Genomic DNA, 16,528 nt, shown 5'->3' with positions numbered 1-16,528 from the left:
AGAATCCAAAATTGTCGTTATTAGTAACAATTTGTAAAAAAAATACTATTTTAAATGGTCAATATATGCCAACCAAAAAAAATGGTCAATATATAAAAAAGAATAGACAGATCAAATCTAAAAAATCATATTAAAAAGATTTCATAGAATAATTAATTTTAATTGAAAAAATGAGAGCGAGAGAGTGAGAGAGAGCGAGAGTAGGGGAGGGAAACACAGTGAAGGGTAGGTCTAAGGACTACAGAAAGGATCCCAGGGTTTGGGACAGAGAGAAGCGTATCGACGGTTGGAATCAGAGTCTTTTTCCATTTTTGTGTGGATAATCTCCCGGAAGATATATCAAAGAGAGAGTTATTCCAGTTGTTCAACTGTACTAGACGCATCAATGATATATATCTGTCTCGTAAGGTGGGGCGCTGAAAGCTATAGCGGAAATGAATCGTCTGAGACTGAGAAGCAAGGTTATCGCTGTGGGGAGGCTAAATATAGAAGACTGTCGGGACCAACGACGGTGGAGAAGGGGCCATGTGAAATTCGCACAATAGACCCGGCGACACAACAACCATGTGGTGTAATAGGTGATGCCGACTCCTTGTCAACTGGTAAAGACACACGAACACAGGAAATAGTAAAAACCCGGAATGGGATGGGCGAGGCTAAGGTGCTCGAGGCTGCAGTGGTGCAAAAAAATATGGATTGGCTGCAGAGAAGCCTTGTTGAGAGTACGCTGAAGCCGATCAACTTCACCTCCTTGCGGGATTTACTAACGAAGATTTTACCTTCTGTCGTCCAAGTTTGAGAGATGGGAGCTTGTAAAGCCCTCTTGACTTTCGATAGTATTCTGAATGCGAATGAAATCTATACGTTTAAGTTGAATTACCTGCTGCAATTTTTTCACAAGGTAGATAGGTGGAATGAGTTGGAGCGAAATAACTCTAGAAGGGTATGGCTAGAGTGCTATGGAGTCCCGCTGCATGCATGGGCATCCGAGACTTTTTCTTTGATAGGCGGCCAGTGGGGAGCTGTAGTCAGATGTTCGGAAGAGACAGAATTGTGCAGTTCCTTCACTGTAGGTCGGGTCTTGGTTGATACGGGTGTTATGGAAGTGATTCAGGAGAGGATCTAGATCTCTGTTGGATCCGGGGAATATGACGTTTGGGTTAAGGAGGTGGGGTCTGGAGGGCCTGGCGTGCAGGACAGGGAGTGCTCTTCGGGTAATGACCTCACAGCTGGTGGATTTTTAAATCGTCATGAAGCAAGTACGAGTACGGGTGGAGCCTATTGGCAGAGAAGGAGACCGACTTCATTGACGGTTGACAAGCAGGATGAATGTGCGTTAATGGCGGTGAACAGAGAAGGGGAAGGTGATGAGGGTAGAATAGTAATTGTTGAAGATTTTTTAAATGAATTGGTTAATGGCATTCCAAATCAATTTGGCAAAAACATCACATCGTCCCAAATCTTTAATGGCGCCATTCAAGGTCCTGCTGTTTTTGGGGGAGGAAACGGTTGCAGCTATGGTGCAGATTCGGAAAAAACAGTCACGTGGGATTTTCCTTATTTGAATGTTGGGCTGAAACAGATCTCATTGAAGGAAAAACAAAAACAAAAAGAGTTGGGCCACACTAAGGATTGGGCTGGGAATGTCTGTATGGGGCTGGAGGGGTGCTCTAGTGGGGTGGGCCGCTCACCATCAGCCAATGGGCCTGACCCGGATCGAGAGAAGCGCGCCCAGCAGCAATCCTTGGCGATCCTCAACGCACAGCAGGGTTCCCCCTTGGATGGAGCACGCGGTCTCAAGCGGGAGGACGCAACCTGTCTAGGGGCTGATCAAGAAGGGAGCCGGTTGCCTTCAGCTGCGGGGAGATGGTGCAAAGCTGTGATTTGCGTTGATGGTGACCGAACCAGGTCGGGCAGCCGAGTTCGTGCGACCAAATCTGGGGAGGCTGAGGTTGACGATGACGGAGCTGTATCTTCAGGCATGGGCGCGGTTGATAAGGTGCGTGCTGAAGCTACGGCAAGCTTGATGAGAGTAGAGGAGGATGGCGATGGTCATGAGGTTATGGAAGAGGGAGAGGTAAGCGTGGCTGAGGGGGTTGCAGGGGTAAGGGACACATGTGGTATTGGGAAAGAACGGGGGGATGAGGATGGCCAAAGCTTAGAGGAGCAATTGCTGGAGAACAAAAAGACTTTGGAGCTGGCTTTGGAATCAGGAGCTGTGCTGTGTGACGAGGAAGAAGACATCATGGCGATCCTGCAAGCTCAAAATGAAGAAATATCACAAAAAAGAAAATTGGCAAAACAAAAGGAGAAATTTCGGCGGTGCAGACCCAAAAACAAAAACAAGGTGTGTAAGAATATTTTTAAATGACTTTCAGTTCTTGGAATGTTAGGGGGTTGAGGGGTGATGGGAAGTTGAGAATGGTAAAAGATTTAAAAAATAAATATAATCTGAGCATGATAGGTTTGATTGAGACCAAGAGACAGGTTGTGACCAGATTTGATGTTGAAAGGATTTGGGGTTATGGTGGAGCAGGGTGGGAATATGTAGGGTCAGACGGGGCATCTGGGGGCCTGTTGATGATATGGGATGCCAATTATTTTAATATGAATAACTGCTATAAGGGAGGAAGATGGTTATGTGTTGAAGGTGTCTTGTTAAAGAATAGGTTCAATTGTGCTTTTTTCTTGATCTATGGTGCGCATACTAGAGAAGAGAAGAGTCAGGTGTGGGAGGAGTTGAGTTACATTGCGGGGTTATGTCAGGTCCCTTGCTGCTTCATTGGGGACTTTAATGAGATAGTGAATATAGAGGAACGGAAAGGTACTGTTAATTTACCTATGTCGGCAGAAGAATTCAAGACTTGGATTCAGGATATGAACCTAGTGGACCTCCCACTTACAGACCGAAAGTTTACTTGGTTTTGAGATCGTTCCTGCAGTCGACTGGATAGAGCTCTGGTGAGTGTGGAGTGGTTAGAAGAATTCCCTGAGACTCGGTTGAGAGGCGATCTGAGGGGTTTGTCAGATCACTGCCCTATTATTGTGGAAGAGCAGAGGGTGCAACGAGGCCCTAGACCTTTTCGGAGCTTTGACGCATGGTTCACACATGATGGCTTTCTTCGAATGGTGAAGGAGGAATGGAAGGGCCTAGGAGATCTGCAATTCACTGATAAATTGAAGGCACTAACGGGGCCTTTGAGGAGGTGGCACAAGAACAACTTTGGGGAGATTGACAACAAGATACTAAAGTTTGAGGAAGAGATAAAGAAGGTGGATGATATGATAGGAATTGGCGTGTATGATGGAACTATGGAGGCTAGACGAAAGGCTCTAGTTACCTGTTGTGAGAGGTGGTATGTAAGGAAAGAAATTCACTGGAAGCAGATGTCGAGATCTCGGCAAGCAACGGAAATGGACAGGAACACAAGATACTTCCACAATATAGCATCGGCAAGAAGGAGGAATAATTGGATTGATACTCTGGTAATCAATGGCAGACTGGTAAGGAACCAAGCTAGAATAAAAGTGGCCATTAGAGACTTTTATCACGGTCTGTATCATCAGGAGCGTTCTCCTATGCTGGGATTCAGAGATGGTCTAGTAGAAAGGATAGATGAGGAAGATTCTATGTCCTTGGAGGTGATGCCAACAGCGGAGGAAATTAGGCAGGCAGTATGGGATTGTGAGTCTTTGAAGGCGCCAGGATGTGATGGGTTCAATATGAATTTCATTAAGCGATGCTGGGATGAGATTGGGGCAGAATTTACGGGAGCTGTTATGGGGTTCTTCCAGACATCCAGGCTACCCGCAGATTCCAACATCACATGGGTGGCGCTGGCCCCAAAGTTCACAGGTGCAAAGGAGATTAAAGACCTAAGACCCATTAGTATGGTTGGGTGTGTGTATAAGGTCAGTTCGAAGGTGCTTGTTCGGAGGATGAGAGCAGTGATGCCAGGACTGGTAGGGGAGACTCAGAGTGCTTTTGTGCAGGGTAGGAAGATACATGATGGGGCCCTCATAGCGTGTGAAACGGTGCACTGGCTTAAAAGGAGTAAAAAGGAGGCAGCTATAATTAAGCTAGATTTCCAGAAGGCATACGACAGAGTTAAGTGGAGCTTTGTGGATATTGTGCTGGAGAAGATGGGGTTTGGGTGCAGGTGGAGGGCATGGGTTATGGAGTGTGTGACCACAGCTTCGATGTCGGTTATGATTAATGGATCGCCATCTAATCCGTTTAAAATGGAAAGGGGATTGAGACAAGGTGACCCGCTTTCTCCCTTCTTGTTTGTGCTGGTGGTGGATGTTCTGCATCGAATGGTGGGTGAGGCAATTAGGAACGGGTGTATTTCTTCGCTGATGGTTGGACAAGACAGTGTAGAGCTTTCACACCTACAGTTTGCTGATGACACTATCCTATTTTGCCCACCAGATGATGAGACTATGCAGAATTACAAGCGGCTGCTGCGATGGTTTGAGTTGATGTCAGGGCTGAGCATCAACTTCGATAAGTCCAGTTTGATCCCAATCAATTGTGATGAGCAGTGGGTGCATTGTATGTGCATGTTGTGGGGTTGTAAGGCAGGCACTCTCCCTATAAAATACCTTGGTATTCCCCTAGGAGCTAATCCAAGGTTGGTTAAGACCTGGAAGCCAATTATTGAAAAGGTAAAAGAGAAGCTAAGCCTGTGGAAAGCTAAGGTGCTAAATAAAGCGGGAAAGCTGGTACTTATAAAATCAGTCTTAAACAGTCTACCAGTGTATTACCTGAGTTTATACAAGATGCCAAAGGCAGTGGCTGCAAAATTGATTTCCTTACAGAGGAGATTTCTGTGGAGTAAGGAGGATGGGAGACAGGGCATGGCATTGGTGAAATGGGAGTTGGTGCAAGCGCCTAGGAAATTCGGTGGGCTGGGAGTTGGAGATGCTATGGTCCGTAACACCGCACTGTTATTCAAGTGGTGGTGGCGGTTTGCCAAGGAAGAATGCCCTTTGTGGAAGAAGGTGGTCTGTTCCTGTAATAATTTGAGACCGAATGAGCTTCTACACACACAAGTGTTGCCTACTAGAGGAGGCCCGTGGAAGGATATTTGTCATCTAGAAATCCAGGAGCAATCTCTGAGAGATAAGCTGATTACCGGTCTGGCTATGGAGGTTGGTGATGGACGAAGGACTCGGTTTTGGGAGGATGGTTGGTTGCATTGTGGTTCCTTGAAAGATCGATTCCCCCGGCTCTTCTCTGTTTCAAACCAATGTGGTTTGGTTATAGGGGACTATGGGTTTTGGGATGGGTTAGAGTGGATTTGGAACTTCCAATGGAGGCGTGAACTTTTTCAGTGGGAGTTAGACCTACTAAGTCAGCTACATGAGGTTTTGAGGCCTGTGAGGTTAGCGAATAATAGGGAGGATAGAGTTGTGTGGAAATATGATAGACTTGGTATTTTTTCTACTAACTCGTTTGTGCAGGTGCTACAAGAAGGAATGCTATCAGAGGATGTGACCAGTTACAGCTTCACAAAGACCATCTGGAAAGGATTGGTTCCACCAAGAGTGGAGCTGTTTGCTTGGTTTGTACTAGTAGGCAGGGTGAATACTAAGGAACGGCTAAGTAGGATCGAGATTATTAGCCAGGATGATAAGAACTGTGTGCTATGTAATAAGGATGTAGAGCAGGTCCATCATTTGTTTCTTGGCTGTGATTTTGCTTGGCAGGTGTGGAGTGCATGGATTTCTGTATTTGGCCGGTACTGGGCGGTTCTGGAGCTGGTCAAGGATCATTTCTTAAGTTGGACAGATGAGCCGCGAGGAAAAGACGATAGAAAGCAGCGGTTGAGGTGTTTTTGTGCGGTCATTTGGCACATTTGGATGGAGCAAAATAGGCAGATATTTCAGAATGAGGGTAAAGGCGTACAAGATATCATCACAATGACCTTCCTTAGCTGCGACGAGTGGAGAGGTGTTTATCCCTAGGGTTGTTGATGGCTATGCCGGAGATGACATGGGATTTTTGTCTCCTTGGTTTAGACGTTGTTATTTGCCTGTTGTTTTCTGTTGTTTGATACTGCATGCTCCACCTTAATGTGTTGAGCTCTTTTACTTTAAAAAAAAAAGATTTGTGGTATATAAAAAAATTTGTTCACTACTTCGGTCTATATTTTCTTTTAGATTTAATATATCAAATTCGTCATTGTATAATTTTATTTAAATCGGACGATTAGAATAAAAATATAAGGCCAAGAATATTAGATGCATTTAATAATTTTCTCAAATCTCAGATTTAGTTGTTATGTCACCTGAAATATAATTGTATATTTTGTGATGAATTATGTGATAAAATAATACTTCAAGTGTATATTAATTATTAAAGGCAATAACGGCCCAATAGACTTAAAAAAAGATTGCACTCATGGAGGACCACAGTGCCGTATCCAGGTTGAAGAAAAATCACATCAGAGATGGAGTCTGAGGACTTCCTTATAGTTGGTTGTGTCGTACGGTTATATCGTTTGTCACAATGATACTTTTAAGAGTGAAAAAAAATACAAATTTCATGCCCACAAAATTAAAGCATTACCTGAATAGTCAATGTATAGAAAGCACACTGTAAAAACTGTGTGATTTTTACTCATACCATTAACATATCAAACTGGTTTACTTTCTGTACTTTCTCATAGTGGTGGTCATGGAAGAAATCTAAACACTAACGTGACACCGGTATCACCTCAGGAAAGAAGTGATCGACCTAACTTTGGCACCTTTGCTGTGTAGAAACATTCTATTAGGAGACTCCTAATAGACTATACTCTCCAAACGACCTGAGAAGTATATGTTTGTTTCATATAAGCCAAGGTAAGTTTTTCGTGTCTTATTTAAAAATATCAAAGTTAGCAATAAAGACTTTCAAGTTGAATGTCATACATTTAGCCATCTCTGAACCTTGTTGAAGATCACTTGCATGAACCTTTTGACATCGATATGGTTTTAGAATGAGCCTCCTAAATAGAGTACTTATATTATTTTTCATTTTCCCTACCCAACACATTGGGCTAGCCCATATTGGTTCCATCCCCAAATTCTTATACATTTCGGGCTTAACATAACAACTGCCCAATAATATGGCTGTTTATTCATAACCCATGGCATGGAATTGGCTGCCGTTCCATTACATAAAAGTTGCAGCACCATTGGATTGATAAAAAAAATCATCAAAATTGCCCATTACACCAGCATCACAATCTGATGCGACCGTGCTCTCTAATAACACTGTGACCTTTAACCCTAAACCACCAAATACCGCCTTCAATTCCTCCTCCCTGTGCCTTCGTCCCCAAACCAAGACAATGACGCAACTTCATTGTGGGGATCTTTCACGGGTAGGGATTCTAATATTTTCCATTATACTATTTATGGAAGTTTTTGTTCGTACCTCTCGTGGATTTCAACTTACAGGCATGGACGCACCGAACCACCCACCGATTCATATATCTTCGGCAGATCAGATGGAGGACTTTAAAGACGGTCCAACTTTGTCTCGCGACTCTGCATCGAAGGCATCACCGGGGTCTCCAACATTTGATTCTCCGAAATCGTAAGTCTTGTTGAGTCTTATAATAATTTGTGTTGAAGCTCCAGTTAGATGAGAATTCTGATTTTCGTATCGAAGGATTTAGTCTCATTTGAAAAGTTTGTTATGATGCTACTGTGTTGATATCGTGACTAACACTCATCAACTGTGCTAAAGTTGAATTTTTAAACCCGTGTAGGGACGGCGAATTTGGAGCGAAGGTCGCGCCTGAGATGCTGTCATCGTTGATTAGGAAAATGGATGGTATCCAGAGCCAGATAGACGACCTCAAGAAGTTTATCGCCAGTAGTCTCTCAACACTGAACTGGTGGAACTTCTGAAGCATGGCCTGACCAAGAACGTTGTCTTGCCTATTATAAGAAGCAATTCCGGAATGCCATGTAACTCCTCTGACATGAAGACTCCCACCCCTGCTGCCACCAAAAAACAAGCTAGGACAACACTGCGAACCTACAAGTGACGTCAGAAGCTGTCATCCTCCATCTTCGATGATCCAGACTATGTGCCCATCCCCACACCACCTTCCAGCCCGGAGGAAAGATATCATCACTTCAGGGGGACGGACAGCAGAAGCCATTCGGTGTCGAAAAGGAGACCTAAAACTGAACCTCCAAAGGGAAAAAGGAAATTGTTCAATGCTGCAAGAGGAAAGAACGGAACAAAAGAATCATGCCCCTACAACAGCAGTAGGGACATCCCTGTTGTGAAATGGGCTGAGTAGCAGAATTTCTTACAGGTTCGACATGTTGATAAGAGTAGATGGGCAAAGGAAGTCGGTTCCATCCTCCCAGCGGTAAAGATAACATCTTTATTTGTTATGTAATAGACAATGATCTGAGTTAATGTTTTTCATCGTTAATGAAGTAACTAACATAATTAGCTACATCCTTCACGGTGTGCAGGGCATGCCGATGACTTTTTTCCCGACCGAGGACATGCAAGTCGTTGGGCTTGACTTGGCAGCTGCTGCATATATCTTTAACAACGTCCTGGACCAAGAGTAAGCTTAACCCTGATAATTCTATCTTACTTTTGTCTCATCGCCTTCTGCTTGCACATGACGAATAGTGTTGGTTTCTTTTAGAGTCTATATGGATAGCATCAACTTGAGATGATAACAAAACTACTGGTTATGATTCAATTTCATTTTCTTGTGTTTTCGACAAGCAATTTACATATAGTTATCAGGATTTCTAATTCTATTAAATGTTGGCATTCATGTGAGAATTTCAACCTCAAGGTGTTCCACTTCTTGCTAATACTAAGTTGCTTCTATATGAATTCGTGTGGTGTTTCCAACTTAACTGGCCACAACCTACTAACCAATTTAATTTGTAGTGAGCTGCTTGTTCCTAACCCTCACTGTGCCGTCACACGTGGGGCATTGAGGACCCTTGAGCCTGGAAAGCTCATTGTGGACGACGTAAGTCTCTATTTCCATATAACCATGTATCACTGCTATCAATTTGTTGTGCAATCCATTAAGAATATGGTGCTGCCTAATAGGTTCTGATACTGCTGGCCTCAATGCTTACTCAAAGCTCGAGCAGAGTTCAATGGTTCTTGCCAACAACCCTCACGGTTAGTTTTGTACTTTGTCTCTCTCTATACTTATGTAGGATAATGTTCAACAGGAAATTTATCAGATGTGTGTTCTAGGCTAATTCAATTGATGTCTTCGTGTATGTTAAAAGTTGCCATGATGGACAACTTAGGCGGATCTTGAAAAAAATATTTATGTATGCCAAATATATATGTAGTTATTAATTAGAGGTAAAAGTATTTATATTTAAATTAAATATGTCAATTCTTTTAATTTTTAATCATGAGGAATGCTAGGAGCCAGCAATTTTGGTGTTTTGTAACCATCAATTGGCCATCAATAATGTTTTTAATGGTGTGAGATTACATCTAATGGTGGGAGATCACTCAGTTTTGTTTTGATGGTTAAATGTTGGCCAGAAAACACAAAAGTTGCTGGCCCCCTAGACTTTTTCTTTAATCATTATGAATTATAATTACATGATTGTAATTAACAGATAAACAGTTCCGAACCATAATAGCATTTTGAGCTATATTTTTGGTCCGTTGACATTGCTTTCTGCTGAATATTAAAGACAGAAAAATATAAAATGATAAACTCATAATCGAACATCATTAAACGTATTAGAGATTATGACACTGTTTACCCTATTGTGCGACATATTTTGAGGATGACATTCATAACCATAGGATTAGACTTATTTAGATAATATATATTGCTTATTTAACAAATCATGTCCCATTAAATCATCTATTTTATAGTTTATTTATTATTTTGTAGTTAGATTTTTAGTGTTAAAATCATCATGATTTAATCAAATTCGCTTATCGTACGAATCATAATCTGGAAAAAGAATTTACGTACCACAAATTAATTATAACATAAAATCAAGATCTAGATAACTATAAATAAAAAAGATAAATATTTAATTATACTAGCAATGTCTAATAATTGTGAAATGTATTAACCAAAATTCTGTATTCTGCAGCAAATTGCTACGGGTCGCGGATAGATGCCATGGGCTACTGTGGAGGCTATACGCAAAGCTTTCATGGGGATGGCTAACAACGTGTGCAAGGCATGTAATTTTTAAATTATCTGGAGTACGCACGCTCCTGGTGCTTGAGTTGGTTATATTACTTTGCTAAATTAAATAAGAAAATTTTAAATTTAAACATAATTTACCTTTGTTATTTTTGAAAACAAACAAATCTTCATGATGACATTACCCTTCTCTTTGTCTCTTATTCACTGCGGCAGCTACTCACCTAGATTTCTCCTTCTTAATTTTATATATCAAGTTGCATGTATATTATGTTTGTGAAGCACATCCTTTATTGTTTGAATTTGCATAGATATGAAATTGGAACTATAAATTGCAGCTGATTGTATTGTTTTTTTTTCAAGTAACATGAGATTCATGGGATTGGTAGATGAGGAAGAGTTGAACTGTGATCTTAAATAGGTTTTTACTATGTTACAGCTGAACTAGAGTATTCATTAGTATATCTCAGTGTATGTGTTCTTGTGTCTATGAGAATTTCTTTATGATTTTATTTTTTACTATGTGGGACAATCAACAGATGTTTCCTAAATGCGTTGTTTACGAAGTTAGTATTTACAAATTTTTGCCCCCATTTGGTCCGACAACCACTGGTTCCTGCTGGTTGTGGACATTGTTGGTAAGGAGCTAGTGTATCTGGATTCACTGAAACCTGCTGCCCGATTTAGGGCCAAAAGGATTAGGCTGATTAAGAAAGTGGTACGAAATGTACTCCGTATGCATCCTCTTTGTGGCCTATTTGTTCTTTATAAATTGCGTGTATTCTGAATGTAATAACGACTCTACTTATGTCCTACCACGTGTTCAGGCAATTTTCTTAGAAGAATACTTGATGATGACTCATGGTACGAAAACCCAACTGATGAGAGGTTACTAATAAGTGACTACAAGCTTTATGAGCCAAAAGTTGTCGAACAAGACGATCGAAGGTATGAGATAAGGGGATTTCATTTATTCATCACAATCACAATGAATTTATTTAAGTGGATACACGAGACTTTAAGTTTGTTTTACATATGAACCTTAAAATCTCCATGTTACAGCAACGACTACGGAATGTATGTAGCTCAGTGGATGATATTATACCACCTTTGGAGCTCTTATGACATTGCGGTAAGCGATGTTATTGCATAAACTGTTTTACCTAGTTCCATACCATTGAACAATGTATCGAATTTCATGTGGAATGCGCTGATAAAATGCTAACTGTGATGCAGAAGGTGAGCTACTATAGTAGGATGAGGCTTGGCATCGACATGGTTCTTAAGTACCACAACGAGAACCATATGCCAATGATAGAATCGGCGATAGAGTATTGGAGGACCTTCACGAGGGATCCTCCAATTACGAAATGAACCTGCAGTCGTCGATTTAACTCTTTTTGGGAGCAGCTACGATAATACAAGGCCGAAGAAATGAATCCATTTTGGAAGTACTTAATTTTGAAGTTCAACCCCCTGCGATGGATGAGCCCTCACACAAAGACATGAAGATATATGATGCAAAAGCTTTTTCTCCCATGCATATGAAGGTACTTCTAAAATTATGGTCTAACAATTTTGACTGACACGATTTGCCCCCTCCATCTTGGGTGCAAGAGGTGGCTATTTTTGGTTTTATTGAGGTTCTCATTCACCCTTTTGTTACCTTCATGCTGACCATTGAGGCGGTTGATAACAGGTAACCATGTTGAAAGATTTAACGTAGTAGTTGTATTGCTGGGAAGTGGAGCAGCATCCCCTGCATTAATCCAGAAATGCTGGTGCATAGTTCATTGTCCTACTCTCCTCCCTAGAAATAGCTTTCCCTAGTGGAAAAGACGACAAAGCTATGCTCAGACTTGTGTTTTGCAACTTTATTTCGGACCTATTTTACTTGAGCTACTACTTGATGTAAGGTGCTAAACAATTGTAGGCACACTTTATGTTTTCTTACATGATGCACTGAATGTTGGATCAGGATTCGGTGGTTCCAGAACGTTTGGACCACTAAATGGTCCCATAACAAAACATGTTTTTTAAGGTTTTTTAATAATTGCTAAATAGTCCTTTTTTAAATTTAATTACAAATTAACCCCATATATTTTATTTAATTATAAAAACGATTTTTTATTTTATAAATAATTATTTTAACCAAAATCTATCATCTTTATTAACAATTAAGAACAAAAATAATAACGAATTAGATCTTCCATTGATCCTAATAAATTTTTTGGCCATTCCAATCGATTAAAATATTAAATTTGATCTGTCACGTTCGTGAGGAGTCATGAAATCGTGTTTCGTTGAAAACCAATCGATTGGATTTCAGTTTATCACTAAACAATCGATTGTAAATTGCTGGGAAGCATGGTTTTGCATAAATCAATCGATTGGTCATAGTAACCAATCGATTGAACAATGAATTAAATGTGGAATTTATGTAAATCAATCGATTGTTTAGGATTTTCAATCGATTGATTTCTTCAAAACAATCGATTGGTCTCACTATTCAATCAATTGGTTATGGCTAAAAATCGATTGAACTTTGCACGTGACTTCTAATTCAATCGATTGGTTTGAAACTCTTATATTCCTTCAATAGGTAATCTACAATAAGTTAAGTATACTACTTATGGAATAAACCTCTCTATGCACTTGTTGGTGTAATCGATCTTTTCCATTCCACTAGACGCCGCAAAAATTGCTCAACCTGAACATATTGGTTGGGCAAGGATGTTCAGATTCACCATAATACAAAAAAATACTATATTTATAAGATAATAATTATTTGTTGGAACTTGCCTCTGCTGGATGTTTCAAGGTGTATGAAGTTTATGTGTCTTTTGGAACTCTAGAAACAAGATTTCCAATCCCTTGACCTCTGTTGCGCAAAACCTGATGATGATTATGGTAGTCAGTTAGATATGTAATACAAGTAGTGTAATTAATTAAATATCAATAAGTTTGATTATTTATTTTTATGTTAAAAGCGTTAAAAGCATCCTCGTCTGTACGATCATCGCCAATATAAATTGGGAAAACATCATCGGAATTGTCATATCTCAAGCAGTTTTCTTCCTTGGGTTAGCTTCAGTTTCGGGTACTCATTGAGCACCAATCAAACTTGAAGCGCCAATGCAGCCCAACACTGACGAAAAAACAGAGGGTGTAACCAATCAATGAATAGTCTAGGATAATTAAAAAATGAAAATTGATAGGGTTGAGTCACTATAACTATAGTACATTCTCATGAACACAACGAATGTGAACGAACAAACAGACTGAAATCATTTCCCTGTAACAAATGAACGAAATCACAGCAAGCAAGGTAGGTAGGAAGAAAGAAGTAGTGACTTAAAGAAAACATTATTAAAGTAAAGGAGATGAAGAAATTAGGTACTACCTTGAGGGGAAAGTCTCCACAATCGATTGAAGTTTCAAACCAATCGATTGAATTAGAAGTTACGTGCAAAGTTCAATCGATTTTTAGCCATAACCAATCGATTGAATAGTGAGACCAATCGATTGTTTTGAAGAAATCAATCGATTGAAAATCCTAAACAATCGATTGAATTTCATAAATTCCACATTTAATTCATTGTTCAATCGATTGGTTACTATGACCAATCGATTGATTTATGCAAAACCATGCTTCCCAGCAATTTGCAATCGATTGTTTAGTGATAAACTGAAATTCAATCGATTGGTTTTCAATGAAACACGATTTCATGACTCCTCACGAACGTGACAAATCAAATTTAATATTTTAATCGATTAGAATGGCCAAAAAATTTATTAGGATCAATGGAAGATCTAATTCGTTATTGTTTTTGTTCTTGATTGTTAATAAAGATGATAGATTTTGGTTAAAATAATTATTTATAAAATAAAAAATTATTTTTATAATTAAATAAAATATATGGGGTTAATTTGTAATTAAATTTAAAAAATGACTATTTAGCAATTATTAAAAAACCTTAAAAAACATGTTTTGTTATGGGACCATTTAATGGTCCAAACGTTCTGGGACAACCGAATCCTGAGCCCTGAATGTTGTTGTGTAGACTTATCTGTTTGCTGAAAAATGCTATATCCACACTAGACAAGGGCTCCATGCCATGTTTCTGGTGCACACAAATGCTATTACACTCTTTCGACTGCAGAAGATGCTTATAGGGCATAAATTAACATAACTTTTGAGTCTCAGATAGTATAAAGCCTTTTGGACAAAAATTATCTAGTATAAATTACGAGATAAGTCTCAATGTAGTCCCTGAAGTTGCACTCGAGCCTCATAGTAGTCCCTGAACTTAAAAGTTCCTCAAAGTCATCCCCAAACTTGCACTCCGGGACTCAAAGTTGTCCTTCCGGCAATTTCTGGACACCTGGCGCAACCGGAAAGCTGAGCTAGCAACCTTCGTGACACGTGGGCTTTACAACGGCTAGCTAATGTGGTAGAGTAAACTCTCCCACATCAATTTGGTCCCTCAGTTGAAGTTAAAACCCTAATCCCCAAATTTGAAGGCCACAGTGCTCACTCTATTCTCTTCTCCTCGGTTCTGTGTTCTTGTCTTCTCCATCTTTGAAGCCCGACGGTTATGGCAACCACGAGCTATGGCATAAGTACATAGATATCACACAATTGTGGCATAGGATTTACCCAATTGTTATGAAACTAGGTAGTGTATATTGGATAGAAATAGTGCCACGATACAAAAATTATGTAATTATGTAGCAGAGGAACTTCGATGAACAAAGCTGAAAACCACTCGAGCAATTTATTTATTTTTCCACTGTAACTCTTAAAATGGTGCCTAATGATGTTAGTATATGGCATTGCGTTAAACATAGATCTTGAGGGAACCATGCTTTTCACAGAATATAGAATGTAAAGCCTTTCAACGGAGCAAAGTTAGCTTTTGTATCTTCAATAGCTATCTGCCTACATATCTTCATTTCCAGAATGAAGAAGTGCCATTTAATCCCCCAATTTTTGACATACTTCCTCTGAATGCAAGATCGACAACTTCCTTTCCTAATCCATAGATTTCAAAAATATGTGCACCGCAATAACTGCATACATGGAAGTAATTAACAAATTGACTTGTCAAAAAAAGCATAAGCATGATATCCTTAAGGAAGGATAAGAATCAAAACACAAGAAAATACTATTTTCTTTTGACCCTTCAGCTCTTTAACATAAATCACATACCTTGAAAGCAATGAGATCCCCATTTTGGAAAGAATTTTAAGAAGACCCGCTTTTACAGCCTAAAATTCATACAAATGCAAGATAATTTGCTATCAGAGATCACATTCTTTTATTAAGAACTAATTAACAGAAAGAAGGAAATGTCACCATGAAGCAGAACAAAATTTCTTCTCTTAAACATCAAGGTTAGAATTTTGATATTCTTGTTTTTTGAGACTTATTATGTTAGCAGCCTTGACTGGCTAATGGCAGTTGGTACTATACTTGACCTAGATTATTGGTATATATAAGTGTATTAGGACAATGTTGTATCAACCCACATCATATCTTAAGTAGTCTTTCAGTTTGAAGATGATCACTAACCTTGGAGTAATTATTCTGGGCCTGCTCAATTGAGACAGTAGGCATCTTTCCATTCCTCATCAGGTTTACAGTTTTGTTACTCAAACGCCACTGTCGACATGTCTCCAATGCCAAGTATGGACAGACAGCACTAAAAAATGAAATTAGAAACATCATGATGTGCTCAATAAGATAGAGGCAAGCGAAATGGTTCACAGTTTCCACTGCTCCCAACAACTCACGCAAGGTGGACCTATCTATAGTCACACCAGCAAACAGTGGTTCATGGGAAAACCAAAAACTCAGTTTTATTCCAGTTTAAATGAGAATTGGCTTCTTGACAAGGGTGAGAATACAACTGTGTTATAATTGGCAAACTAATAAGCTAAGACAAAAAATGAAAAATAGATAATAGAACACTAGTCCAATTTAAGAACACTAGCTAATCCTAACTTAAAAAATGTCTTGAATGCAATGCGGATGACGAAAAATTGTGAGGATAAGTAAGAAACAAAAATGATATCCATTGTAAGTAAATACAAGCTAAAGATTTCATCCATCTGGTGACCTTTAAGGATCCGATTTAACCATTTGTATGATTTAAACAGAACTTAATAATACACAAATGGCTTGATCAGGACAACCCATCAAATTGCTCTTTCGAAGTAAAGGCATGAGAACATCAGTAAAATTCAGACAGTTTTTCACCAATAATTTTTTTCATTAAACAAATCTTCAAAACATAGCAACAAGTACGACCATCAATTTGATTAAAGAATCAAGTAAACTTCTACAATTAAGA

General features: G+C 39.5%; 2 protein-coding genes across 5 annotated transcripts; one reads left to right on the top strand and one right to left on the bottom strand.

Moving 5' to 3' along the window:
* The first annotated feature begins 7,210 nt into the window (after positions 1-7,210).
* LOC110264149 (uncharacterized) lies at positions 7,211-12,132 on the top strand. 4 transcript variants are annotated; one of them, XR_015886006.1, is made up of 10 exons: positions 7,211-7,588; positions 7,764-8,378; positions 8,488-8,585; positions 8,924-9,008; positions 9,092-9,166; positions 10,117-10,210; positions 10,484-10,890; positions 11,000-11,120; positions 11,235-11,304; positions 11,409-12,132. XR_015886006.1 is itself a non-coding variant. In XM_088491456.1 (8 exons), exons 5-8 carry the CDS (start codon positions 10,141-10,143, stop codon positions 11,544-11,546), a joined length of 399 nt encoding a protein of 132 aa, XP_088347582.1. In that variant the 5' UTR covers positions 8,110-8,378; positions 8,488-8,585; positions 8,924-9,008; positions 9,092-9,166; positions 10,117-10,140; the 3' UTR covers positions 11,547-12,132. The 4 variants fall into 4 exon arrangements, 1 of the variants encoding a protein (XP_088347582.1); XR_015886005.1 differs by having other exon boundaries at positions 10,117-10,231; positions 10,712-10,890; XR_002349883.2 differs by lacking the exon at positions 10,484-10,890.
* A 2,992-nt stretch (positions 12,133-15,124) lies between these two features.
* LOC107648416 (ferredoxin-dependent glutamate synthase, chloroplastic-like) lies at positions 15,125-15,885 on the bottom strand. Its single transcript, XM_016352287.3, has 3 exons — positions 15,748-15,885; positions 15,385-15,443; positions 15,125-15,245 (listed from the first exon to the last, which is right to left on the bottom strand). The coding sequence occupies exons 1-3, from the start codon at positions 15,805-15,807 to the stop codon at positions 15,125-15,127; spliced, it is 240 nt and encodes a 79-aa protein (XP_016207773.1). The 5' UTR covers positions 15,808-15,885.
* Between the last annotated feature and the right edge of the window lie 643 nt (positions 15,886-16,528).

This window comes from Arachis ipaensis, chromosome B6 (assembly GCF_059453495.1).
Source record: "Arachis ipaensis isolate K30076 ecotype BB chromosome B6, ASM5945349v1, whole genome shotgun sequence".
Classification (NCBI taxonomy): Eukaryota; Viridiplantae; Streptophyta; class Magnoliopsida; order Fabales; family Fabaceae; genus Arachis; species Arachis ipaensis.
The sequence above is the reverse complement of the archived record's forward strand: the minus strand, read 5'-3'. Positions and strand labels throughout refer to the sequence as shown.